This window comes from Trichosurus vulpecula, chromosome 2, assembly GCF_011100635.1.
Source record: "Trichosurus vulpecula isolate mTriVul1 chromosome 2, mTriVul1.pri, whole genome shotgun sequence".
Lineage (NCBI taxonomy): Eukaryota > Metazoa > Chordata > Mammalia > Diprotodontia > Phalangeridae > Trichosurus > Trichosurus vulpecula.
The window spans coordinates 34,537,397-34,564,913 of NC_050574.1; the positions used below are offsets into that span (position 1 = coordinate 34,537,397).

General features: G+C 44.3%; 2 protein-coding genes across 2 annotated transcripts in view; one reads left to right on the forward strand and one right to left on the reverse strand.

Annotated features, from left to right (window-relative positions):
* LOC118839020 (zinc finger protein 850-like) overlaps positions 1-27,517 on the forward strand; it is a 902,460-nt gene that overhangs the window by 66,135 nt on the left and 808,808 nt on the right. The gene's annotated exons all lie outside the window — the stretch shown is intronic.
* On the reverse strand, positions 8,883-10,597 carry LOC118839070 (cytochrome c oxidase subunit 7A1, mitochondrial-like). The gene is made up of 4 exons (XM_036746493.1): positions 10,583-10,597; positions 9,595-9,687; positions 9,230-9,314; positions 8,883-8,944 (listed from the first exon to the last, which is right to left on the reverse strand). The coding sequence occupies exons 1-4, from the start codon at positions 10,595-10,597 to the stop codon at positions 8,883-8,885; spliced, it is 255 nt and encodes an 84-aa protein (XP_036602388.1).

The following is a 27,517-nucleotide window of genomic DNA, read 5'->3' on the forward strand; positions in this document are numbered from 1 at the left end:
CTGATTCTGTTAAATTCATATGTTCTTTGCTCTGCTCACCAGAGAGTTTGGTTGCCATAACACCATTCCCTTCTCTACCTTTTTATACAAACTGATCTGCACCTATGTTCAGTCTTGCTTGCACCACCACACCTGGAAAACTCAGAAACAGTTTACACCAACCTATAAGACCTGTTATGAGTGGTCAAAGATACTTGTAAATAAAAAGTGAACAGACAGCTACAGAGTCTGGGGGAGACAGACAGATCTGGTAGGGGCTAGCACGGAGAAGCTACTAGATAAACCCTAAATTGACCTATCTGGCTGAGCCCTCCTAGGCCATTCTCCATTGCTCAGTCTGATGGCCTACTGATTTGATGGTAGCCCCTGGTCCCCATACATACTCACACACAATCTCCCTGCTCTCTCTTCTGTGCTGTCCACACACAGATCTAGGCTTAGGCCTACACTCCCTGGAACCTTACCCAATCATAGAGCTGGTGGGAGGTCAGGAAGACTTCTTTACAAAGTAATCCCTGGACTCATGAAGGCATCAGGGCTATCTCCAGGACTTAATGGGATGGAAGGGATATGGACCTGAAGAAAGAAACTGGGAATTGGCATTTTCAGACCTCCTGAATTACTGAAAGAATACAGATTCTCCCCAGTGTCAGACCATGGGACCTGAGGAGAACCTTGGAGGGTTGGAATGGTGCTCACTGCCATGCAGAAAGGGTTATTTCCCCTCTGGCTTGTGTGTGTGTGTAGTAGGAGAAGAGCAGTGCAGGCCTTCTGTCTGGCTCCTGATCAGGGACCTTTCTATAGTGGCCTTTCCCTGTTCCCCCAGTTTGAACAGCTTCAGGCTAGATCATGGAGAAGCCACAGCAAACCAGGGGGAGAGGAATGGTAGATACTATTCTAACTTCTTCCAGCTGTGCCCAGCCCCTTCTTTTTTACTTCTCCCTGCTTTGCTTATCCTTATGCCGAGATTGCATTAAATTTTTCCCAGTAAGGCCTAATTTAGCCTGCAGAGTTACACGATATTAGACCTTGAGGATTGTCTGCTTCTCAGATAGTCACAAAGACCCCCACCCCTGCCCCAAATGGCATTACTCCACAGTTCAGCATCTTTAGAGCATTTCCTGGCCATTGGGGATGTACTTCCCAGAATGCTCCTAACTCACTCTTGCAATATTCCTCTCGCCTAGTGAATAGTTGGACAGTTTTATGGCTGGGCCCCTGATAAACTTCAGAAGCTTCTTCCAGGAGACTTCAACTTGTTTTTTTTTACGTTTGTATTATTCAGATTCTCTCCTATGGGAGGAGACTGGGATTCCCATTGGGTGCACTCATGGTCAGCATGACCCCTTTCTGCCTCTGCTTTTCTCCCTCTACCCCTTACCTATTGTTCCCTTAGCCCATGTACCTTCTGATCTCCAAATCCTGTCCCTTGTTTTGCTGTTCACCAGCCCAAGCTAGTTAGTGAGGGTCAAGAAGGTCTGGACCCTGGGCAAGGCCTTCAGGCAACAGTGACCATTCCTCTACTTTTATCTATGTTTGGGTAGGTAGCAGTCTATCTTGGCACCAGTCATCCCCAAAGAGCCTAGACGGAAGGAGAGTCTCAGTTACCACTCAAGAAATATCTCCCATAGGACACACCATGGGTGAACAATGGTGTCCATTTCAGATCCATCATAGGGCAAAACCTCCCTCTCTTCACCTTCCTTCTTTCCCCACTTCTATTTGTTAAGAGTCACGGGACAGTCTTTCAAAAATGGCCTGGTCATCCATGAATTTGCTAGGAGTACAATGGTGAAAGACTGAGATTTGGGCTTCCATCCCCTCACACCTCTCCCTGCTCAGTCCCCACCATGCAGCCCTTTCATTCCTTCCTTTTCTTCCCATACCCTAAATTTCATTGTACTTCAATCGCTCATCTCCCTGGCCCCATCACCGTGAAATATAAAAGGAGATGCAGACAGTTTTCACATTCATTGTCAAGATCAATTTTGTCTCTTGCTCATAAAGGAAGGAGATTTTTCCTAGTGCCTCTAGGTTAAAAACCAAACAGCCTGCCCTTTGTCCCCATCTCACCCCCATAGGCTCACTTCAACTTCCCTTTCTAGCCCTATTTTTAAATGGAGTGATGTAAGGTCCGGAGTTCCCCTGACTGGGGAACCCTGTCTCTCCCCTATAACTGTGGGGTGTCCTTTTTATACCAAAGGAAGAGGCCAAGTATCTCCAGATTGATTATAGGTAGTAGTTTAAGCAATCATTATGAATACTTATAAACAGGGGCAATCTCTGGTCTGGGGCAGCAGCCAGACAGTTCAGTGGATCCCCAAGAACCCCCAAAATCCCCGTGGTGATTATAGAAAACAGACAAAGGCAGGAGGAGCTAGAGAGTGCATCACTACTGATTGGTGGATATTTCTGGTTTTCTGCTTAGTCATGAGCTTGGGAGTTAAGCCAATGCTATGACCAAACATGAATTTATATATTGATCATGTCCCCGTCACATGTAGGTCATGATATTCTTGTTTTAGCTTTCATAGGTCATACTATCTTAAGTTATGACTCAGTGTCTAAAATAAAATTCGGTATCTAAGTTATGATTGTAAATAGGTCACCATGTTCTGGCTTCCACCTTTCACAGAGTTTTAAGTTTTTATGGCTTTTCACTTATTACTGTATTTTATGGCTTTTTCCCAATCAGGACCCCAGAAGTGATATATTTTGCTTTGACACAATAGGCCCCCTTCCCAACAAACCCTGTTACAAAGTATTTCTCCCAAAACAGCTTATCAATTATCAATAGGAAGGTTATATCCCAGGTCTGAGAGAATGGCATATCATTGGCCGCCATACTTGGCTAGAATGCCATTTCCATTATTAGGGTGATTGCATTTTCTTGGCTCCGATTTTTTTTCTTTTTGTTGTTAACTCTTTTCAGTTTAATTTGACAGTGTCCCCGAGATATTAGAATAATAATTGTCTTTCCTCTCATTTTGACATTTACCAATTGTGGGGAGCCAGCTATATCCTGTTTAGGCCTCTTAGACCTCTGCAAGGCAGGGCCATTTGAAAATGGGCCTACGCATGGCAAGGCCAGTTTTAGGATAAGAAGACTTGGCAAAGAAAACCTGCCTTTGTAGCTGATTATCTGTATGGGAGATGACAGAAATGTTTCAGTCTGGTTATGTATATGCTAGAGGACATAAATGTTTCAATTTGGTTAGCCTTGAGAAAAAATAGTGTCTCACTCCCAGGAACAAGGAGATAAAAAACTTAACCAATGCTTTATTGTGCTCTTCTTTGAAGTCTGGATGACTCAGCAATTAACCTGTATAAAATACTGTCAGTAACTCCATTAAAATCACTCTATTGCTTGACTATACGACTTGCCTAGCCCCATGTCTTTGTCTTTTTGTGTCCATTACTTCATCATATATTCACACCACTGCTGGCACAACCAATCTTTTTTTTTTTAACGGATTGATCATTTCCCTCCCCCCGCTACCCCTCATCATCTTCACTTCCAAATCTCTCTCTCCTCCCTGGCTTCCCCAGGAAGCCATCCTTTGTCATGAAGAATAAAAGAAGTCTTCTCCCTCTTTTCCAGTCTTATTTCATCCCATGACATCATTGGTCCTCTTGGAAAACAAAGGACGAACAATAAGTCTTATTTCACAAGACACTGTTTGGTCACACCTCCAGCTGTCAAAATCCCCTCATTTCAAGGGTCTCAGGTGCCACCTCCTCCATGAAGCCTTCCCACTTCCCTACAGCTAAGGATGATTCCTCCCTCAGTGAAGTTCATAGGCCCTTTAGGCCTCTCCTACTCACCTGGGCATAGTCTAATTTGGTTTAGAGTTATTTGTTTAGCTGTCTTCTCAGCCTGTTAAGACTGAAAGCTTTTGGAGGGCAGCCACCTTACTTTTTATCTTTGTATCTCCACAGAGGCTTTGCACATAGTGGGCTCTTAGTAAATATTTGTTGACTTGAGCATATGACATTCCTAAAGTGAACAGTAACCTTGGATCTTAGGAATGAGCCACAAAACTGCATTTATTTATAAATACCTCTCCTTTGAATCCTCAGCATCTTGGAGATGACCTGGGCCCTCGATGTTATACTGGTAGAACACAGAGTCCAAATGGTCCTACCAAGCTGGCAAGACTTTAAGTCCAGGCCTGGCAATAGGCCATGTCTGCTCTCCAAGGACCAGCCTAAAGGCTTATCCTCATGCAGACATCTGTATGAGGATATCCATCTCCCAATCCTCTACCATTCTGAAAGGAAAAGCTGATGAATATCAATATGCTCTCTCTTGGTAATGGCCTGGAAAACTGCCAAGACTAGACCGCTATTATCTGTAATGGTTCCAGAGCACTTCTCTAGAGAAAATGAGATAAATTACTAAATAAACAAGAGATCGTTGTTTTTCAGTTATGTCAGACTCTTCGTGACCCTATTTGGGTTTTCTTGGCAAAGATACTGGAGTGGTTTGCCATGTCCTTCTCCAGATCATTTGACAGATGAGGAAACTGAAGCCAACAGGGTTAAGTGACTTGCCCAGGGTCACACAGCTAATAAATGTCTGAGGCCAGATTTTAACTCAGGTCATCCTGGCTCTAGGCCCGGTGCTGTGTTATTTGTCCTTCATCACAGAAGAGGACCAATGACATCACAGATGATGTGCTGATTTGCCCATAAACTGGATTTAAGTGAGGCAGAGCTGCACAAAGTCGGTCAGCCTCACTCTGTCCTGCAGAGTCATCAAAGTCCAGTGGCAGGACAAAGGTCAAGTCTGCTAGTGATTGCCTGGGGTACAGTGGATGACCTTGGCCTTTCTAAATTAAGTCTTTCCCAGGTCTCAGTTTGTATGAGGCAACATCCATTCAATGACTAAGGTAAGAATTGAGACAAAAAAATGGCCTACTAAGTGCATCTCCAGTCTGAAGCAGCTATTCTATTTCTTGTATTTCTTTGCCAGTCTTAATATATGGTATGACTGTGCATTATTCAGTCCTCACAATAACCCTTAAGAGCCGTACCCCAGTTTTTCCCCAATAGAAGAGACTCTGTGGGAAAAGAGATACCTGTTTTTTTTTTATTTATTAAATTTTTTCAATGAATGAATTTTCTCTTCTTCCTATTCTCCTGCACACACCTCATGCCCCACCCCACTGGGGTGGGGGGGAAGAAAACTTTGCAACAAATATGCGTCAAAACAAATTCCTGTGTTGGCCACGTCCAGAAATACCTCGATTTTTCATTCTGCATCATGAGTCCCCCCCCCTCTCAGATGAGGGCAACATGCAACACACCCTGTCATGGTCCTCTGAAATCCCAGGTGGCAGGTGGCCATCAGGTTGATGAGAGCCCCTCAGGCCTTCCAAGTTTATCTTCCTGGGGTTGTGGTCCTGCTTCTGCTCACTTCAGTGCATCAGTTCATCCAGGTCTTCCCAGATTTTACTAAAACCTTCCCTTTCCTTTTATCTTATGGCACATGCAATGCTATCCCATGCATTCACATACCACAATTTATTCAGAGTCCTGTGTTTTATGCAGCCATGGCCATGACTTCATCGCTGCTGCTGCTGTGCCGGCTTTCCTTTGGTGGTTGTGCCAGGGACTAGGAGGGTAAGTGGGCCCACAGAACCACCAATGAGCAGCAGCCAGCCCTCAGTGCCTGCGTACCAACAAGAGCAGGAGTGGGGCTGGGCCTCCCCATGCATGGGGCTGCAGCTGGCACCTCCTCCTCTTTTCCCTTTTGTCCCCATTCCCCTCTTTCTTCCTTCCTCCTCCTCAGCCTGCCCAGCACAGGTGGTGACTCAAGAGGTGGGCAGGTCCCTTAAGGGGGTGGAGAGGCCATTGGGCTTCCCTGCCTCCTAGGCCCAGCCTAGGGGGGATTGAGGTGTCAGGAATCTTACTGGAGCTGTGGCTCCCTGGAGAATGCCTTGCTGACCTGGCATGGCTGGTTGCCATGGTGGCTCTGGAGGCAGAGCTGAGTAACATTTTATTGGAGCTAACATCCTTTGGTTTAAACTTTGGAAACTGCATTCATTTACTCTATTAGTGAGGTTGTCTGAATGAATTTTTGGTTGTTTTTTTTAATAAGTTGTTTGTTTCAATTTCTTGGTCCGAGAGGGCCTCACTGCACTTTAACCCCAGAGCCTGAGTTACCGGACAGCTGTATTTTGGTATAATTGCTTCCCTATGTATTCTGTAGGCGTCACCAGACTGACCTCCAGAGGGGTTCGAGGCACAAAGATGAAGAACTCCTGCCTTTGGGTGGCCTCCCACGGCTTTCCATGTCCCAAACTGGAAAACCACAGGATCCAGACCTATAGGGGATGTTGGAAACCATCTTGCCTAATTCTATCACTCTACAGATGAGGTTAAGTGAGGCAGAGAGAGGCTAAGTAACCCAGATCATGTAGACAGTGAGCAGCAGACCCCTCAGTGGTGCAGTGGAATGAGCACCAGGCCTGTTGTCTGAAGACCTGAGTTCAAATGTGACCTCAGCCACTTACTGGCCGTGTGACCCTGGGCGAGTCACCTAACCCTGTTGGCCTCGGTTTCCCCATCTGTGAAAAGAGCTGGAGAAGGAAATGGCAAACCATCCCAGTATTTTCGCCAAGAAAACCCCACATGGGGTCACAGAGAGTCATATACAACTGAAACGACTGAACAGTGACAATTTTCCAGAGGGGTCTGGGTTCTCAGGCCAGCCCACAGAAGCCATGTTAAGCCATAGGACGGCTGAAACATGTTTTTAAGAACCCTGTGTATTTCCCATTGTTTCTACAGGAATATGTGCCCTGAGCCCCAGAGGGCAAGTCAAGAGACCAGGATACACGAAGTTCCAGCCTCTGAGAGCCAGTGGGACTCATGGGGATTCCTCTCCTAGCCCTCCCACCCTGGAAATGGGCTTCCTCCTTGCCTTATCCTGATGAGGAAAGGGGAGTTGCTGATCAGCCTCTCTTTGGTTCATGAGTCATGGGTGCCCTTCAGCGGCCTTTTGGCTTTGGACGGCAGTTCAGGGCGTTGAGTCCAGCCCTCACCCGACCAGCTGTTAACCTCAGGCCAGTAGAGGGTGAAGGGGCTGGTTATAAGCACACATTCCTCCAGCTGTGACGTCAGTGTGCTTAGTGCTTGGCATCTCTAAATGCTGGGTCAGGCTAAGTGTTTATCTGTCCCCTATCTCTTAGAAAGGGGTAATTCCAGTGATACCCCTTTTTACTCCCACCTGGCCCCCCTCCTTCCTCTTCCCCTCCCCCTTCCCATCCCTCTCTTCCTCCTCCCCGTCCTCCCTCTCTCCCTCTTCTTCCTCCTCCCACCTCCTCCTCCTTTCTCCCTTTCTCTTCGCCTCCCCCCTCCTCTCTCTCCTTCCTCATTCTCCTCCTCCCCCCTCCTCTCCTTACCTCCTCTTCCTTTCCCTCTTTCTCCTTCCTCCTCCTCCCTCCTTCTCCCCCTCTTCCTCCTCCCCCACCTCCTTCTCCTTTCTTTCTTTCTCCTCCCTTCTCCTCTTCCTCCCTCTCCCCTCCCTCCTCCCCCCTCTGCCCTCCCTCCTCCTCCTCTTCCCTGCCCTCTTCCTCCTTCTGTCACAGCTACGGAAGATCCAGAAAGGAAAGTTCTTGCCACTAGAAGTCCTTGGCACTGTCATGGTTCCAAGTCAGAAACTGACATGGTTTTCTCAGTAAAAATGGCATTAAAAAGGAGATGCCACCATCTGCTTTGCCCCTGGACCCTAGCAACCATGTGGGACCTTCCCATCTGACTAGCAGCTGGAACCTTCCACATGTGTAGAATATGCGAGCTTTGCACTGAGTAAGCATGGAAAGTTTCATGCAGTCAGGCAGGCAGCCAAAGTGATGTTCTTACACACACACAATATTCCATCTCCAATCTTCATGCCTTTGCACAGGCTGTGCCCCATGCCAGAAGTGCCCTCTCTCTTCACCTCCTCCTAGAATCAACCAACTTCCTTCAAAACAAAGCTCCAATGCCACACCCTCCAGGAGCCCTCTTTTGATCCCTCCAGCTTCTAATGCCTGGCCCCCCCAAGTATCTTGCATTTACATATTCTTATGTATATCTTCTCTGGTAGAGTATAAGCTCCTTGAGGGCAAGGGGACAATCTCCTTTTTGTCTCTGTAACCCCAGTGCCAAGCAGTGTCTGGCACATAGTACCCACCTGATAAATACTAGTTGGTTGAATGATAAAGACTGGATTAAAGTTGAGACTTCTGGCAGAGAATAGGGGTGAACTGTCCAGGGTCTGCCATTGAGGGCTGAAAGCCCAGATGTCTGTGTGCCCAGCAGGGAGGGGGGGTCACCTCACCCCCAAGACCACTTCACCTGCTAAAGGACCAGGATGACCCCTTTGAATCCTGTTGCCTTCAACCTTCCCCTGTGGCTCAGGTCCCCCAGAAAAGAGGAATTCCCAGGCCTGAGGGGTGAGGAAGGATCTGGGTGGAGCTTCAGAATGAAGGCAGATAAGAGAAACTATTGGAAACATGGGTCAGAGAGAGGCGAGACCTCTCAGCGACTTCATCCTCACCCTAGGAAGATGCTACTGATGAGCAGATGACCCTACCAGGGAAGGCTCTCCTTCCATGGAAATACCGCTTTCCCCCAACCTACCCTTCATTGGCATTCTATTGGAACTGGGCGGGGGTGGCGTCTGCTTTGATACACGAAGTGCTAGCAATAGTTTAGGGGCTTTGGAGAGGGTGCTGGGGGTGGGGAGAGTCCTAGGGTGCCCATAGAGACGGACCAAAAGACAAATTCTGTCTCTGAGTTAGCTGTCCCCCTGGGAGGAAGTTTTACTGACTCCCAGCCCCAGCCCCCAGGCCAGTCCTGGCTCCGGCCCCACCTTTTCCAGGCCCATGTTCTTATTCTTTATTCTTTCGGGGAAAGGAGGCACAGCCCAAGAAAAAGAGAGTATAGCCAGTTCCTAGGAGGGTGGAGGAAGAAAGGGAAATGTGAGGGGTGTCTCAACCTGTGCCCGACCTCCCCTTCCCCAGATCCCCAGACTCTAGCAGCACTCAGTACCCATCCCCACCCACAGAGTCTAGAGTCTCCAGAGACTGGGCCAACCTGGGGACTCGCTAGACAAGACCCAGATGTCCAGAAAGAATTTTCGGTCCTCGTACCCTGGCCAGAAAGCCTCCCAGTCTGGGGTTTAAACACCCTAGTGATTCAATATCAGCCCCCTTTCCCTTTCCTCCTGGTAACTCACCTCCCACAGTCATAGCCATGGTTATGCTGTATAGTAATCTATCTCTGGACCCACCCTTCAGGTGGACTGGGAGGTCATTGTTTTCCTAGGATGGAGACCATGAGGATAGGTGAGGGCAGAGTCTTTGCCCTCATTCCCAAGGGTTAAGGCAAGCTTCTACAGCCTGGACTCCTAGAGGGGTTCTTTCTCCCTGCCCCTGGGTAGAGGTTTCAGCCCCCCACCAGAAATCAGTGTCCCTCAGAGCACAAAGGAATATGCTGGGGTCCCTGGGGGGGGAGGACAATTGAGTTGAGGGGGAATCCCAAGGAAGGGGGGCAATTGGAGTCCCTGGGCAAAGAGGGGACAGGGCCTGGGCTCCCCCTAACCTGAAAAAGTTTCTGTTTCTCCGCTACTTTGTTTTCAAAGAGGTTTCTGGTACTGGAACTGAAGAATCGGAGGAGACCTCTGGAATGGGACACCTAAAGGTGGGGAGGGCGCAGAGTGCATAGCATGAGGCAGGCCCCAGGGTTTACAGGGAACTATAATATTGGAGGGAGCCGAGGGGAAGGTCTAAGATCAGAGAGGGATGGCGTGCTAAATCCCTGGCTTTTGGCACCTGCATCAGGATCGCAGCTTTGAACCGAACCTCATTAATCCTCTGCACTCGCCGCCAGATTGGGGGCAGGGGTGCAGGGATGGGAGGTGTTGAAAGTGGCTTTTGGGGAGAATAGAGCTGACTCGATTTAGTGCTACATTTGCGGTTAATTATCTTTCTTTTTCTGGGTGACTTTACTGAGTCTCCTTCCGTTCCTCCTCAGCTATAAAAGAAAATTCTTTGGATTTTGAATAGTCCTCCGGAATTCGCCCTCTTTTCTTTATTCTGTCTAATGGGGCACACAGTACTAGCTTAACAAATTCTAATTAACTAACTGACTGATAAAAATAGCTAGTTTGCTTAGATCTGGTGTCAATGGCTATGCTAAAGATCTTTGAAGCCAGTTAAGCTTCCATTTCCTTTTGCTAAAACTATACCTTCCCAAGTCGGAGCCTTACCAGACCTTAACCAAACCTGCTTTGTAAGCCTGCCTATGCGAGCTACCTCATCTTCCCCCAGCTCTGGGTCAGGAGGTGAGACTGTCATCGGTGGAGTTGTGAGACACGTGTCTATCACCTGCTGTCGGGGTGGGCCACGCTCTTGAGTGGATAAAGAAGCTGTACCTGTCACCTGCGCTGGCTTGTTGGTACAGTGGCTAGTAAGGAACCTGAAAATTCTTGTACCAGGGTATAGGACATGGCTCCGTCCCTGCCTGGGGTCGGAGGGGGATCAGGAAAGGGGCCCAAAGCTGGAGGGCAGAGGGGGCTGGGGTCGCTCACCAGCAAGCCCCTCATGATGCGTCCTATCCGTGACAAGGCCCTACTCCAACAGACCGAAGGCACGAGGCCAGCTTCCCCTTTAACCCTCGGCCAGCAAGAGGAATTCTCTCGGCCTCACGCGCAGCGCACCTTCCACACCTTCCACACCTGAGGGTCCCTCTCAGCATTGGTCCGGAGTTAAAGCTGGAGCATCCCGGGAGAGGAGGCTCCAACTGTCTGGGGGTGTGGCCGCAGGCGCGAGCCGGCTTCCTATTGGCGGAAGGGGAAAGGGGAGGGGCCAGCGAAGGACCAGAGAAAAGCTCTTCTGAGCCTGAAAGCGCCCCTGGGGCAGGTTCGGTTGGGTTTGGAGCGCTAGAGGAAGGGGACGCTAGCTCCCAGACATCCGGGACGGGTGCTCCTTGTGCCCCTGTACAGTCAGGCTCCTGGTTTGTCCGACCCTAGTTCCACAGCTCTGCCTCTATGTAGGCTGACTGTGTGATAGTCAGAAGAGAGCCGGGAGGACTCCTCCTGCTCCCCCTCCTTCTCCCTCCTCCTCTTCTTCCTACTCCTCCCCCTCCTCTCTTCTTCATCCTCCTCCCGCCTCCTCCTTCTTGTCTTCTTCCTCCCTCCCCCTCCTCCTCTTCCTCCCCCTCCTCCTCTTTATCTTACCCCCTCCCCATCTTCATCCTCTTCCACCTCCTCCTTTTCTTCCTCCTCCTCCTTCTCCCTCCTCCTCTTTCCTACTTTCCCCCTTTCCCTCCTCCTCCTCTTCATCCTCCTCCCTCTCCCTCCTCCTCTTCCTCCCCCTTATTCTCCTCTTCATCTTACTCCCTCCTCATCTTCATCCTCTCCCTCCTCCTTTCCTCCTTTCCTTTGTTCCCCTCCCCCTCCCTCTCCTTTTTCCTCCTTGTCTTCCCTCTGCTTCCCCCGAATTTGATAAGATTCCTTTTCCTAATTTTTTTCCAACAGTTTATGTAGTATTGGAATTAATTGTCCTTTAAATGTTTGATAGGATTCATTGTGTTAATCTATCTGGTCCTTAGGTTTTTCCTTTGGGAGTTCATGTATGGTTTATTCAAGTTTCTAAGACTGGATTATTTAAGTCCTCTGTTTCTTGTTAATTACTTTCTGATAATCTAGGCATTTTATGTTGTTGTAAATATTCATCCATTCCACTTAAATTGTGATTTTACTGGCATATAATTGGGCAAATCGTTCTTAATAATTTCTTTTATTTCTTCATTTCTTGGGAATTCAACTTTTTCATTTTTGATACCAGTAATTTGGTTTTCTTTTTTAAAAAATTAAGTTATCTAGTCACTTACTATTTTATTGTCTTTTCCCCATATTTTATTATTTAATATTTTTTAGTTTTCAGCATTGATTTCCAAAAGATTTTGAGTTACAAATTTTCTCCCCATTTCTACCCTCCCCCCCACTCCAAGATGGCATATATTCTGATTGCCCCATTCCCCAGTCAGCCCTCCCTTCTGTCACCCCACTCCCCCCCCATCCGCTTTCCCCTTACTTTCTTGAAGGGCAAGATAGATTTCTATGCCCCGTTGCCTGTATATCTTATTTCCCAGTTGCATGCAAAAACAACTTTTTTTTGAGCATCTGCTTTTAAAACTTTGAGTTCCAAATTCTCTCCCCTCTTCCCTCCCCACCCACCCTCCCTAAGAAGGCAACCCACTACATAGGCCACATATATATCATTATGTAAAACACTTCCACAATACTCATGTTGTGAAAGACTAACTATATTTCCCTCCATCCTATCCTGTCCCCCTTTATTCAATTTTCTCCCTTGACCCTGTCCCTTTTCAAAAGTGTTTGCTTTTGATTACTTCTTCCCCCTATCTGCCTTCCCTTCCTGTGGGGTAAAATACCCAACTGAGTGTGTATGTTATTCCCTCCTCAAGTCAACTCCAATGAGAGCAAGGTTCATTCCCCCTCACCTGCCCCCTCTTCCCTTCCAAGGAACTGCTTTTTCTTGCCACTTTTATGTGAGATAATTTACCCGATTCTGGCTTTCCCTTTCTCCCTCTTTCAATATATTCCTCTCTCATCCCTTAATTTTATTTTCTTTAGATATCATCCCTTCATATTCAACTCACCCTGTGCCCTCTGTCTATATATATATATGTATATTCCCTTCAACTACCCTAATACTGAGAAAGGTCTCATGAATTACACACATCATCTTTCCATGTAGGAATGTAAACAAAACATTTCAAATTTAGTAAGTCCCTTATGATTTCTCTTTCTTGTTTACCTTTTCATGCTTCTCTTGATTCTTGCGTTTGAAAATCAAATTTTCCATTCAGCTCTGGTCTTTTCACCGAGAAAGCTTGAAAGTCCTCTATTTTATTGAAAATCCATATTTTGCCTTGGAGCATGATACTCAGTTTTGCTGGGTAGGTGATTCTTGGTTTTAATCCTAGCTCCATTGACCTCTGGAATATCATATTCCAAGCCCTTTGATCCCTTAATGTAGAAGTTGCTAGATCTTGTATTATCCTAATTGTGTTTCCACAATACTCAAATTGTTTCTTTCTGGCTGCTTGCAGTATTTTCTCCTTGACCTGGAAACTCTGGAATTTGGTGACAATATTCCTAGGAGTTTTCTTTTTGGGATCTTTTTCAAGAGGTGATTGGTGGACTCTTTCAATTTCTATTTTACCCTCTGGTTCTAGAATATCAGGGCAGTTTTCCTCGATAATTTCTTGAAAGATGATGTCTAGGCTCTTTTTTTGATCATGCCTTTCAGGTAGTCCCATAATTTTTAAATTATCTCTCCTGGATCTATTCTCCAGGTCAGTGGTTTTTCCAATGAGATATTTCACATTGTCTTCCATTTTTTCATTCCTTTGGTTCTGTTTTATAATATCTTGATTTCTCATAAAGTCACTAGCTTCTACTTGCTCCAATCTAATTTTTAAGATGGTATTTTCTTCAGTGGTCTTTTGGACCTCCTTTTCCATTTGGCTAATTCTGCCTTTTAAGGCATTCTTCTCCTCATTGGCTTTTCTCTTTTGACATTTGGGTTAGTCTATTCTTTAAGGTGTTATTTTCTTCAGTATTTTTTTGGGTCTCCTTTAGCAAGTTGTTGACTTGTTTTTCATGGTTTTCTTGCATCACTCTCATTTCTCTTCCCAATTTTTCCTCTACTTCTCTTACTTGCTTTTCCAAATCCTTTTGGAGCTCTTCCATGGCCTGAGACCAATTCATATTTTTCTTGGAGTCTTTTGATGTAGGCTCTTTGACTTTGTGGACTTCTGGCTGTATATTTTGATCTTCTTTGCCACCAAAAAAGGAATCTAGAGTTTGAGTTTGAGTCTGAGTTCATTTCTGCTGCCTGCTCATGTTCCTAGCCAGCTACTTGACCCTTGAGCTTTTTGTCAGGGTATGACTGCCGTAGAGTAGAGAGTACTTTTTTTTTTAATATTTTTTTTATTTTTAGTTTACCACACACAGTTTTACAAAATTTTGAGTTCCAGATTTTCTCCCCTTCCTCCCCCCTCCCTCCCCAAGACAGCATGGAATCTCATATAACTACCATGTATAACTTCGCATTGAATTAATTTATACACTAGTCAAGTTGTGGAGAAGAATTATGACCAATGGAATGAATCATGAGAAAGAAGAGACAGAACCAAAAAAAAAAAAAAAACAAAATCCCAAAAACAAAAACAAAAGAGAAGAAAAAAGGCGAGCATGTAGTGTGCCTCAATCTGCATTCAAACTTCACAGTTCTTTCTCTGGATGAAGATAGCATTCTCCATCATGAGACCCCTGGAGTTGTCCATGCACCTTGTGTTGCTGAGAAGAGTGAAGTCAGTCAGTGTTGGTCCTCACGGAATCCATATATCTGTGGTTGTGTACAATGTTCTCCTGGCTCTGCTCCGCTCACTCAGCATTATGTCATGTAGGTTTTTCCAGGTTGTTACAAAGTCTATATCATCCCCATTTCTTATGGCACAATAGTATTCCATTACCTTCATATACCACAGCTTGTTCAGCCATTCCCCAATTGATGGGCATCCCTTTGATTTCCAATTCTTGGCTACCACAAAGAGAGCCACTATAAATATCTTTGTACATATGGGTCCCTTTCCCTCTTGTGTGATTTCTTTGGGATACAACCCTAGAAGTGGTATTACTGGGTCAAAGGGTAGGAACATTCCTATGGCTCTTTGGGCATAGTTCCAAATTACTCTCCAAAATGGCTGGATCATCTCACAACTCCACCAGCAATGTAACAATGTTCCAATTTTCCCACATCCTCTCCAGCATTTATCATCCTCCTGCTTTGTTATTTTAGCCAATTTTACAGGAGAGATGTGGTATCTAAGAGTTGTTTTGATTTGCATTTCTCTAATCAGTAGTGATCCAGAGCATTTTTTCATATGCCTATAGATAGCTTTAATTTCTTCCTCTGAAAACTGCCTGTTCATATCCTTTGACCATTTCTCAATTGGGGAATGGCTTGTATTCCTATCTATATTTGGCTCAGTTCCCTGTATATTTTAGAAACGAGGCCTTTATCAGAGATACTAGTTGCAAAGATTTCTCCCAATTTTCTGCTTCCCTCCTAATTTTTATTGCATTGGCTTTTTTTGTACAAAAACTTTTCAATTTAACATAATCAAAATTATCCATTTTGCATTTTGTAATGCTCTCTATCTCTTGTTGGGTCATGAATTCTTTTCTTTTCCATAAATCTGATAAGTAAACTATTCCTTGCTCTCCCAAATTACTCACAGTATCAGCTTTTACTCCTCGATCATGAACCCATTTTGACTTTATTCTGGTATATGGTGTAAGATATTGGTCTATGCCCAGTTTCTGCCGAGTAGAGAGTACCTTGTCCCAAGCTTTACAATCCAAGTGCTGCTGTGTTCAGAGCTACTTCTACTCCACCATCACCACAGGCTCTGTCACAGCAGCGCTCCTTCTCCCCCAAGAACCACCAACCAGGACCACAATCCAGATTCAAGCAGGGCACAGCAAGAGAAACTGCCTCTGTGCCCACAAAGCACTCCTTGCACTCCCGCTCTGATCCGCAGCTAGATTCCTCCCACCGTGTAGGTCCCCTGACCAAGGACTCGGGAAGCAGCTGATGCTGGAGCTCTGGAAATAGCCTCAGGAACTTCCTCCTGCTGCCACCATGACCACTGCACCACCTCTGCCACCCCCAGGGATGGGGCCAGACTGCTCTCACCTCAATTCCGCAGTTTCCCACTAACCTGCTCTTTGGTGTTTGTGTGTTGAGAAGTGTGCCACAGCTCAATGATTCATGACCCTGAGGCCTGTTCCAGCTGGGTGACTCCCAGTCTGGTCTGCCCTGGTGTGGCCCATGCTGGGCTGCGCTCCACTCCCAGCACCGTGTGATAGACCCTTCCCAGTGACCATCCAGGCTCTCCTGGGCTGGAGACCTGTTTCCCGCTGCTATTTCATGGGTTCTGCAGCTCTAGAATTTGTTCAGAGCCATTTTTTTCAGTGTTGAGAGGGATTTGGGGGAGAGCTCAAGCAAGTCCCTGCTTTCCAACCACCATCTTGGCTCTGCCCCCTTTTATTGTCTTTTTTAAAAAGTGCTCTTAGTTTTATTTATTAATTCAGTAGGGGTGGGCATTGCATTTAAATTTTCAGTATTTCTATTTTGGCATTTAGTTTAGGGTTCTTAATCTTTGCTTTAAAGGTCCTTCATTGAATATGAGTTTTGTTGCTTCATGGTCTATAAATGATGTATTTAATATTTCTCCTTTTCTGCATTTATTTGTGAAGTGTTTATGTCCTACTATATGATCAATTTTGTGAGAGTACCATGCATAGCTATGATTATGTATATATACATATAATATGTATATGTATGCACATATGTGTGTATGTGTATGTAAGTGTGTGTATAAAATGTATACTCCTTTCTATTCCTATCCAATAATCTCCAGATAGCTATCATATCTAACTTTTCTAAAATTCTATCCAGGTCCTTCATTTCTTTTTTGTTTCTTTTTTGGTCAGATTTACTTAAGTATGAAAGCAGTAAATTGAAGTCTCTCACTATTGTAGTTTTACTGTCTATTTCTCCCTGTAACTTATTTAACTTTTTCTTTAGAAATTTAGATGCTATTCCATTTGATGCATATATATTCAGTATTCGTATATCCATTCATTGTCTATGAGACCTTTCAGCTAAAGGTAGTTCAAAATGTTTATCTCTTTAAATAGTCTTTGCTTTACCTAAGGTTATGATGGCTACTCCTAACTTTTAAAAACTTCAACTGAAGCATAATATATTTTGCTTCATCTCCTTATTTTAACTCTGTGGGCATCTTTCTGTTTCAAATGTATTTTTTATCAACAAAGTAATATTGGCTTCTGCTTTCTAATCCATGTTGCTGTCCTTTTTTGTATTATAGATGAGTTCATCCCATTCTCATTCAGTTATGACAGTTAATTGTGTATTTCCTTTTATCTCTTATTATCTTATTCTTTATCTCATCCTTGCTTCCCATTTCCCCCTTTAAGAATTAGTTTTGCTCGAAATTCATCTCTCCTTCAATCTACCCTCCCTCTTATTCTCTTCTTTCCATTCTGTCTTTTTTCTCCTGTTCTCTGTCGGGTGAAATGCATTTCTGTGCCCTGTTGTAATATGTATTCTTTCCTCCTTTGATCAGTTCAGATGAAAATGAAGGTCAAGGGAGGACATTTGCTCCACTGTCCTCCTTGTTTGTATAGACTTCTTGTACGCCCCAATAATGTAGAATAATTTTTCCCATCCTTCTTATGCCTTCCCCTTCCTAGTGTATTATATTTGCCCTTCCCTTGCCCCACCCTTTTTAAAATATTTTGTTTATTAGTGATAAGTTTTTTTCTGGTCCAATATGGTTGATGAGCAAGAATTTTAGGAAATGTCCATTGTCTGTTGTTTCATCTAGCATTTCAATTTCCAGGGAAATTTCTTCCTTGGTGAGAATAGTTAGTTGTTCTTTTCTTGTACCTGTTAAGCCTGTTTCCCTTTGTGGGGTTCAGTCTCGTCCAACCTATAGTAAAAAAAACTAAGGCAGAGTTCCAAGCCAATAGCATTTTATTAAAGGGTACATGGCCCCCTCAAATGAAGTAGACCTCAAATCTTCCTCATAATCTAAGATGCCTTCTTCCTCCAGGGCCTTAGTTTTATAGTGTATGATATCCAGACAATATAGATGAAGCAAACTAAAAATGCAGAGTGGCGTTTGTTGATAGATCTTGACCTTGACCCTCCAGGAGGGTCTACATAAAATACAGAATCCCATTGGCTGACAGACGAGCCTATGAGCAGACCCTGACAGACCTACCTTGACCTTTCAAGAGGTCATACCTAGCTGTGCAGATCCAAGAGCTGAGCTGATAAATAAATAGATATCAATACATTTACATGGACTGATGGGCTGGTAGAAAGGCAGGGTCACTTATTGGCCAAAAGCTCATGGCCGTCTTTCCATATTGGGCAATATGAGGGATGAGGAGGGACAGAGGAGCAACAAAAATAGCTGGGGAACTTTCCATGTCATTGAGTCTCCTCCACCATGCTGGGCTTGGTCACCATAAGTTGAAACAAGGGTGGAAGTCCTCTAGTTCGCTTCCCATGACTTCAGAAAAACCTGGAAAGACTTATGTGAACTGATGCTGAATGAAGTGAGCAAAACATAAGAACATTGTACACCGCAAAAGCAACATTGCGCGACGACTGGTTTTGATAGACTTAGCCCTTCTCAGCAATGCAAGGACCTAAAACAATTCGAAAGGACTCATGATGCAAAATGCCATCCACATCCAGAGAAAGAACTATGGAGTCAGAATGCAGAGCGAAGTAGACGATTTTCTTTTTTTCTTTTGTTTTCTTTTGTTTTTCTTTCTCATGGTTTCTCCCATTCATTATAATTCTTCTATGCAACATGACTAATGTGAAAATGTATTTAATAGAACTGTATGTGTAGAGTCCATAGCAGATTGCATGCCATCTTGGGGAGGGAAGGTGGATGGAGGAGAAAAATTAAAACTTATGAAAGTGAATGTTGAAAACTAAAAATAAATAAATTTATTTTTTAAAAAGGGTAAAAATAGCTTCTCATGATTAAGCAAGTGAATCCGCAGTTCACAGCTCTGGGACCTAGTATACAGAACTTATAATCACTACCCCTAATGGAATCATATTGGACTGATTAATACTGTTTGGAATAATATAGGGGTCCAATTATTGGGCATATCAAATGAGTGACTCCTGTGTTTATATTCAAAGGTTCTTCTCAGCTCTGGTCTTTTCATTGGGAATGCTGGGAAAACCTCTATTTCATTAAAGATTCCATTTTCCCTCCATGGGATTATATTTAGTTTTGCTGGGCAAGTTATTCTTAGTTGTAAGCCTAGATCTTTTGCCTTCTGGAACGCTGTATTTTTAGCTCTCTGCTCCTTTATTGTGGTGGCTGCTAAATTTTGTGCAGTCTGAACTGTGGCTCCTTTTTATCTAGATTACAGTATGTTTTCTTTGACTTAAAGGCTCTGGATTTTGTCTCTCATGCTCTTGGGAGTTTTCATTTTGGAGTTTCTTTCAGGAGATGACAAGTAGATTCTTATTTCCACTTTGCCTTGTGGTTCTAAGAGGTCAGGTTGGTTTTCATTTATAATTTCTTGAAATATAATGTCGAGGCTTTCTTTTCGGCCATTGATTTCAGGTAGTCCAATGATTTATAAATCATCCCATCTTGATTTGTTTTCCAGGTCATTTTGGGGGCTGAGATACCTTCATTTTCTTCTCTATATTTTCTTTGACATTGTTTTATCTTTCCTAGTTGCTCGTATCACATGACCTACCCTTCCACCACTACACATAGTGAGGATCATACCTAGGATTTTGCCATCCCTCACAAATATTCTACTTCCATGTTCATGGGCTCTGAAATTTCTTTATCTCATCATAATCTGTTGTCATTCCACCTCTTTCTCTGCTTTGCAAGCCTTAATTCTGTTCTTTATCCTCACCATAGATTCCAATCCCTCCACCTCTCTGTTCTTTCCTGGTCATCCATCGCCCCTGTTCTATCTACACTCTCTTCCCTTCCCCATATGGATCCCTTGACGGGTCACTTCAATTCTATATTGTCTTTCTTCAAGCCTCTTGCTCCCTTATCCTATCTCTGATCAAACCTGAGCTTTGGATCACTCCATCATCCACTACCTTTACTCCAATTTGCCCACTACTATGAATGAATCTAAAAAAATCATGAAAACCTGATTATTGAATCCACTAAGAATTCATGTTATATAATCTCAAAAGGGCTCTCACTGTAGCAAGGTATTACATTTACACCTTCCTAATTAATTCACTGTCTCCCTCACCTAGCATTTTCCAAATCTTTTCCTCCCTAGGGAGCAGCTAGGTTGGAGAGCCAGCAAGGAAGTTCAAATCCAGCCTTAGACACTTACTAGCTAGGTGACCCTGGGCAAGTCTCAGTTTCTCCACCTGTCAAATAGGGAAAATAAAAGCACCTACCTCCCACAGTTGTTGATCCCAGGTTCAAGTGAGATAATAATTACAAATGATTAGCACAGTGCCCGGCAGATAGTAAGGGCTATATAAATGTTAGCCATTATTATGTTATTCCTTAACCCCACCATGGCTCCCTTGTCCCCCACAATCTCAGCTAAGAACCCTCCTAACCCTCTATTCCAAATTGGCAGAATTACATGTGATAATTATAAGTCCCCACAGGTGATAAATGTAAGCACATTTGACCCATATGTGGGGTAAGGAAATATATGTGGTGGTGGTATTCCCTTACTATATCTGCCTAAATGTGCTGAGACTGGTTAAAAAAAAAAAAATCCAACCAAAAGGTTTGAATTGTCTTAGGATGCAATATTTGAGTTAATCACCAGGTGGAAGTCTGAGGTTACAAGGCTAGACCTCTCAGTGACCATGTACATGGGTTAGCCCCTTTTCAATAACCTGCAGGACCCCCACTGGCCACCAGAGGGTACTAAAGACTACAGTTCTCCCCAAGCTGAGCTCCATTCTCAGCTCCAGATCAGCTTTTTCAACATCTTGTTCTTTCATTTTAGTCTACGAGATGAAATATTAATCAAATATTACAAAGTGACATTGACTATATTCACATGGCTCAGCGTCCCCACTCCCTCTCTCCAGGCTGTTTCCTTATAGCAGTTGTGGATTCAGATATTCAGTATACAAACATAAAGCCTTAATGACACAGAAACAGAAATTCTCCATTTCCTGTCCCAGTCCCGCTTGTCCCTTGATGGATCATTGAAGCAGACCAGAAACCCTCCTAAGCACTCACACTTGGGGCTCCTAAAAGAGGAACAGGGGACAGGTGTTCATTCACTCCCTTGTCTCAAGCTCAGGGAAAGAAAGGAAGATGATGTTTTTTCTCCAGCTGAGCAGCCTGCTGGAGAACAAAGTTCATGGCGGTAGTGGGCCCTCCAGAGGTCTGGCCGGGGGACACCTGATAGATTCTGGGTGATGCTAGAAAATCAATCAGGAGCCAATGGGGCATTGGATTCTTATCTTGTCACATATGATCGTGGTCTGGTTTTCTCTCCTGACTCCCCAGATGGAATCTCGAGACTCATCTCTTGACTTCTGCCTCAAAACCAGGGAACTATATGGGGAAAAGATCAGAAAGGAGGGTGAGTGTACCCTCCTCCTCCCATCAGAAATACTAAGATAGCATCTTAATAGTGCTAACCTTGTCTGAAGCTTTTGGAGAAAAACACTTCTTTTTCTTATTGTTAGTTCTGAAACAATGCCCCTATTCCTCTCTCTCTCTAATCAACCCAGGAAGGACTCCTCCTTTGAAGTAATTAGAGCAGTGTCTAGACTGGACAAAGGCAAAGGATGAGAGACCCAGGACTAGTACACCTAAAAGGAGCAGCCCTGAAAGGATAATGAATGGGATAATCCATTAAAGACAAGATGCCACCTTCCATTTTATGTCCTATCACCTGGGGGTGGGGGTGGGGGAGAGACCTGGAATCTTTGAGGGGTGTGGCCCTTTGAATGAATTTTAGGAAAATGATTTTCCAAGATTAAGTTTTTACCTTATCCCGAATTGTGTAACTACATTATATTACATTTTCTTGTTCAAGAAATCTATAAATATCACTTTAAAATGTCTTGGTTTAGAGAGTTGTCGAGAGCATCAGGAGTGTCTCTATCAGTTCGGATATTTTGCTCTCCTGGCTGAACATTGCTTGGATCTCGAATAACGATAAATTCGGGGGAATTGTTTCTGGCAGGCTTGTGCCTACCACACAGGGCACAGGGTGGCTTTTTTTCTTCCACAGTTTTTTTTTTAATCCTGTCATGCAGATCTATATTGTCACAAAGGAATTATTGTAAGCACACTGAAAGCCAGACCAATCAATCCCATTCCTCTGGGCTCAAAGGATCTCCAAGGAAACCTAAAAACAGGGTTGACTCTCTGAGCTACACACAGAATTTCAGACTGGGAAGGAGCCATCTTGCCCAACCATAGCCCTAAAGAAATGCCCACTACAACGTGACTAACAAGTGGTCATCCGGGGAATCCAGTCAATTAATCAATAAACATGAAGCACCTACTTTGTACCAGGGGAACGACTAGGTGGGGCAGTCCTTAGAAGTCAGAAAGACTCATCTTCACGAGTTCAAATCCAGCTTCAGACACTTCACTAGTTGTGTGACACTGGACAAGTCACTTCACCCTGTTTGCCTCAGTTTCCTCATATGTAAAATTAACTGGAGAAGGAAATGGCAAACCGCTCTAGTATCTCTGCCCAAAAAACCCCAAATGTGGTCTTGAAGAGTTTAGTTAGACAGGACTGCAAAGACTGAATAACAAGAATAAAAAGGTGCTGGGCACTGTTCTAAGCACTGGGGATACCCAAGACAATCTTTCACCTCAAGGAGCTTACAGTCTAATGGAGAAGATTAAGAAATGTGGTTTTGGGGATCACTGGACTTCCTGGACAGGGCCAAAGCCCTGAGGAAGAACCAAGTGATGGTCCCTTAGTCTATGGGGATCACAAGACCTCCCTAGGCAGAGTCAGGCTCTGAAGAAGAACCACGTGATAACCCCTAAGGAAGGCTGTGCAGACCACAGTACTCCCAGAGGAAGACCAAGTGGTAGCCCCCATTTCATCTGTGGGGATCACAGGGCTTCCTAGGGGTTAGACCCTAAGGAAGATCCAAGTGATAGCCCCTTAAGAAGACTGTGCAGACCACAGGGGTCCCCAGAGAAATCCCAAGTGGTAGCCCCTTTAACACCACAGTGGGGATCACAGACATAAATCCCATTGTGGAGCTCTTGGACAGCTCCTGACAGGCTAAGGATCTACATTTTATCCCTGGGGTAGTGGAGAGCAGAGGAAGATTTTGAGCAGGGATATAATATGGTCATGTATAGTTAAGCTTTGAAGATAATTTTGAGAAGTGTATAGAGAATGGATTGGATGAGGAAGAGCTTGGAGGCAGGGAGAGCAATTAGAAGGCTCTTTAACAAAAAAAAAATCAGAAAAAGAGAGGAGAAGAAGATATGGAAGCCAACAGGATATTTTATGGCTGCTTTATCAAGGTAGCACTCCCATGGAGGTGAGAAGAAGCAATACAAGTAATGGGGTACAGGCTTTGGGAGCTCCCTTGCACTCTCCTTGAATCTTCCCACTTGATGAGGCATTTGCCTCTGAGGCCATAAGCCTTTCATTATCACTAGGCCCAGATCTTTGTTGCTGTCAGCTAGCTGAGCCCTGCTTTGTCTGGCTACTTCCCACCCTTGATCTTATCAAAACATCTATGCCCAAATCTGTTACCCTTAAACTGGCCTAGCCCTTCATTGTCTGTTCAGCTACTTCCATCCTTAATCTCGTTCCCATCAAGATCCTCCTTAGACTCCTCCTCAAGGCTCTCCCCAAACCCCTCCTCCCATCACCCCAGAACCACCCCTAGATCCTTCCCACAGTCTTTCTGTATATAAGATCCATCTTGCCTCCATGAAAGCACTCAGATTCAACCTAGCTCAGTAGATTATATCTGGCCTGCTTATTAAAATGAGTGTCAGAATGGTGAGATTTCTTTGACTCTGCCCAATATGGTGAATCTTTAATAAACTTTATTTTTCTTTGGCTGTAAGAAGGCTTGAGTCGAATTCATTCAAGCAGGACCCGGTGTGTCTGTATTTTGGGGTCCTGAGCACCCCTAAACCTCAACATGTGGTTCCCTGACCTCATCACAAGGACACTCTCAAGGTCTCTTTGAAGAACTTTGGAGTCAATTGTGAGACGTGGGAGACACTGACAAAGGACCACCCTGGTGGTGATGCTGGGCTCTAGGAGTGAAGCAGTATTGCAGTAGCTCAAAAGAAGCATGAGATAAATAAATTTAGAGATATCTCCACTCCAAATGTTCACATGGACCATTTGTACCTGCCCTGGAGTAGGGCCTTCCAAGCTTGAACTGGTCTGATCAGCCAGTTGGACACACTGTACCTTGACCCCAACATAGCAATGTCATTTTGGTCCTCTTCAAGAACAATGGACAACAACCACATGTCATTTGAACAAATGGCAAAGTTTTAAGTTTTCTGCAGGAGTATTCTAAAACCTTGTTTTCAAAGGCAAGATTTATTTCTGTTAGTAGTTACTAATGTTTAGAATAAACCAGTAACAACAACATGGATTTTTCCATGATCTGAACAGTCTGATGTGTCCAGGGTGGCACAGAAATGACTTAAGGAACCCTCAAGGCAGCTACACACACTAGATTCTGCTGTCATGTCCTTGCTCTTCAGAACAGAATGTCTTCTTCCAAAGCCTGGCAATAGGACCTCCCCTTTACCGGGAATCACTGAGAGATACAGCAACCTATCATCGGCTAATTATCAGTCAGCCAATAAACATGGTGAAAAATCGGACCCCAAACTAATTACAGAGGGACACTGCTGCCAGCATGAAGAGAGAGGGTCTTTCCAGGTCAGAAAAACAAGGATCCCTCCCCTTTCTTGCCAATGCTTGTATCCTCTAAATGCTGGGCTGTTCTGGCAATTGTCCAAATAGGATCTAGGCTAAGTGTCTCTGGTCTCTCACCCTCCCCTAATTTACAGCCTTCTTTTTTCTGGATGCTTCCCCACCTCAGCCTTGTTTTCCTATTCCCACCTAGTTAAATTCTTACTATACCCCTTGCCCTTGGGATATCTCCTCATTCCACATCCTACACAGCAGTCAGGGCTCCATGTAGGGCATTGTAGCATCTGGCTGATGCCTTCTTTGAGGGTGCAACCAGGAAGGCAAAGGCTGAGAGGATCACACAATCCACCCATTCATTCCCTCAGCAGCCCTTTTCTGATCCCCCTCACTTCGGGCTCCTCCCCTTCTCCACTGTGCGGGCCTGGCACCAGTCTGGAAAAACAGAGAAGCATAAAAAAAGTTTGGAAGGTGACAGAGAAAATAAGCAGGATGATTTTGTTACTAATTTGTGAAATATAATATTCACCTTCGTTGATAAATAAGCTACATGTGGGAAAAAAAACCAAATGTTACAATTTCGAGCATGGTTTTTCTTAACCTTGGGTTCTGTTTTATGTATCTAAATGTGTCTGTTGATGGTTACTAGGTTTCTAACACACACACACACACACACACAGATACAGACACACACACACACACACACACACACACACACACACACACACACACACGGAAATGCCTTGAGAAGCTGAGTGTCCCCACCTTGTGAACAAAGCTGCAGCCACTTTGGAAAATTTTTTTCCTTTCGTTTTGGCCTCCCGCCATAACGTTGAATTCCTAAGAGCCTGGATCCTTCACTGATTCTATGGGTCTAATTTATTCTTTCCTTTTGTTCAACCAAGACAAGTATAAGGGGTGTCCACGCCAGGAAGTGCCTCCTTGGATATAGTGCAATTTAGTCAAAAGGTTACTGGATTTAGCATTGGAAGTTGTTCAGTCATTTCAGTCGTGTCCTACTCTCTGTGACCACACCTGGGGTTTTCTTGGCAGAGATACTAGAGTGGTTGGCCATTTCCTTCTCCAGCTCGTTTTACAGATGAGGAAACTGAGGCAAAAAGGGTGAAGTGACTTGTCCAGGGTCGCACAGCTAGTAAGTGTCTGAGGCTGGATTTGAACTCACAAAGATGAGTTTCTTTCCTCATCTCTACAATGAGGGAGTTGGACTCCGTGGCCTCTGAGTTTCCCTTTGGTTCTAGACCTGTGATCCTTATCCTTTCTACAATGACCATGATTGTCACTATTCTTCTGCCTCTAGTGGGAATTCCGGGGGTGAGTGCTCCCTCCCTCTGGGGCAGGAGGCTGCACAGGAGGCCAAGACCATGAGGAAACTGCTATGCCAGTGTGTTGGACTGGATGGTCTCCCCTTTCTTCCATCTGACCTTGGACTCAGACCTTCCTTTACCATGGGGGCAGTGAGCAGTCACGAGGGAGCAGAAAGGGAAGCAAGAGAAGCAGCCAATTTTTGCCCCTTTGGTATTGAAAATGAAAACTCTTGGGGTGGGGGTTGGGAGTGTGAAGATGACTGCCACTGGCTGCCAGTGATCAAAACAATGCTAGAGGGGAGCAGAGGGCATTGAGGCGGCCAATGCCAGCCCTATCCCAAGTTCAGAGATGAAACCAGCCAATGAGATAGGAGCAAGACCAGACTGGCCATTGTCATGGTGGCTGCCAGGCTGGTGGTAGATAAGGAGAGCAGTCCACCTCACGTAGGTCATAGACACAGAATTCCTCCCCCTCCCCCCTCCATACACCCACTTCCTTGTTCCTTTTCTGTTTCTGGGGGTGTGGGAGGAGGTCGGGACTATCAGAGGGGAGTGGTTGGCAAGTTCTTTGCAATTTTGCTACGTTTAATAAACCATGTGGCCACAGTAATGTTGACTGCCTATGAATCATCAATTTCAAGGTTGTTGATGGAGAATAGGAAATTTCCCAAGACAAGTAGAATAGGAATGAGCCACAGAGGTTTTCAAATTTTAAAATCCTCAGGTATATTTCTTATCACAACCTAGATTCATTTAGAACTTAGTCAGTGAGGGCTTTTTAAAAAAAAATAATTTAACATTTTATCTTTCCCTAGTTACACGTAAAAATAATTTCTAACATTCATTTTTAAAACTCTGAGTTCCAAATTTCTACCTTCTTCCCTCCCCATCCCACCCCCACCCCCATGGAGAAGGCAAGTAATTCCATATAGGTTATTTGTGTGTAATCATGCAAAACATTTTCATAATAGTTGTGTGGTGGAAGAAAACATAGATCAAAAATAAAAGAAAGTTACAAAGAAAAAAGATGCTTCAGTCTGTATTCAGACATCTTGAGTTCACTGTCTGGGGATGGAAAGCATTTTTCATCATAAGTTCTTCAGAATTATCGGGGATCATTGTATTACTGAGAATAACTAAGTCATTCAAAGCTGACCATCTTACAATATTGCTGTTACTTTGTACAGAGTATATTTTACTTTGCATCAGCTCACGTAAAGTCTTTCCAGGTTTTTCTGAGAGCATCCTGCTCATCATTTCTTATAGCACAATAGTATCCATCACAATCACATACTACAATCGTTCAGCCATTCCCCAATTGATGGGTATCCCCTCAATTTCCAATTCTTTTCCACCAGAGAAGAACTGCTATGAATATTTTTGTACATATAGATCCTTTTCTTTTTTGGGTTTTTTTTTAATCTCTTTTGGGATACAGACCTAGTAGTGATGTTGCTAGGTTAAAGTATGCATGGTTTTATAGCGCTTTGGGCATAGTTCCAAATTGCTCTACAGAATGGTTGGATCAGTTCACAACTCCACCAACAGTGTATTAATGTCCCACTTTTCCCACATCCCCTCCAACATTTGTCATTTTCCTTTTCTGTCCCATTAGTCAATCTAATAGGTA

Coding starts and splice junctions, on each gene's coding strand:
- LOC118839070 (XM_036746493.1), bottom strand. Junction 9,315..9,594: donor AGAAACAGAAACTTTTTCAG/GTTAGGGGGAGC, acceptor TCTCCATCCTAG/GAAAACAATGACCTCCCAGT. Junction 8,945..9,229: donor CATGGCTATGACTGTGGGAG/GTGAGTTACCAG, acceptor CCACCCTCCTAG/GAACTGGCTATACTCTCTTT.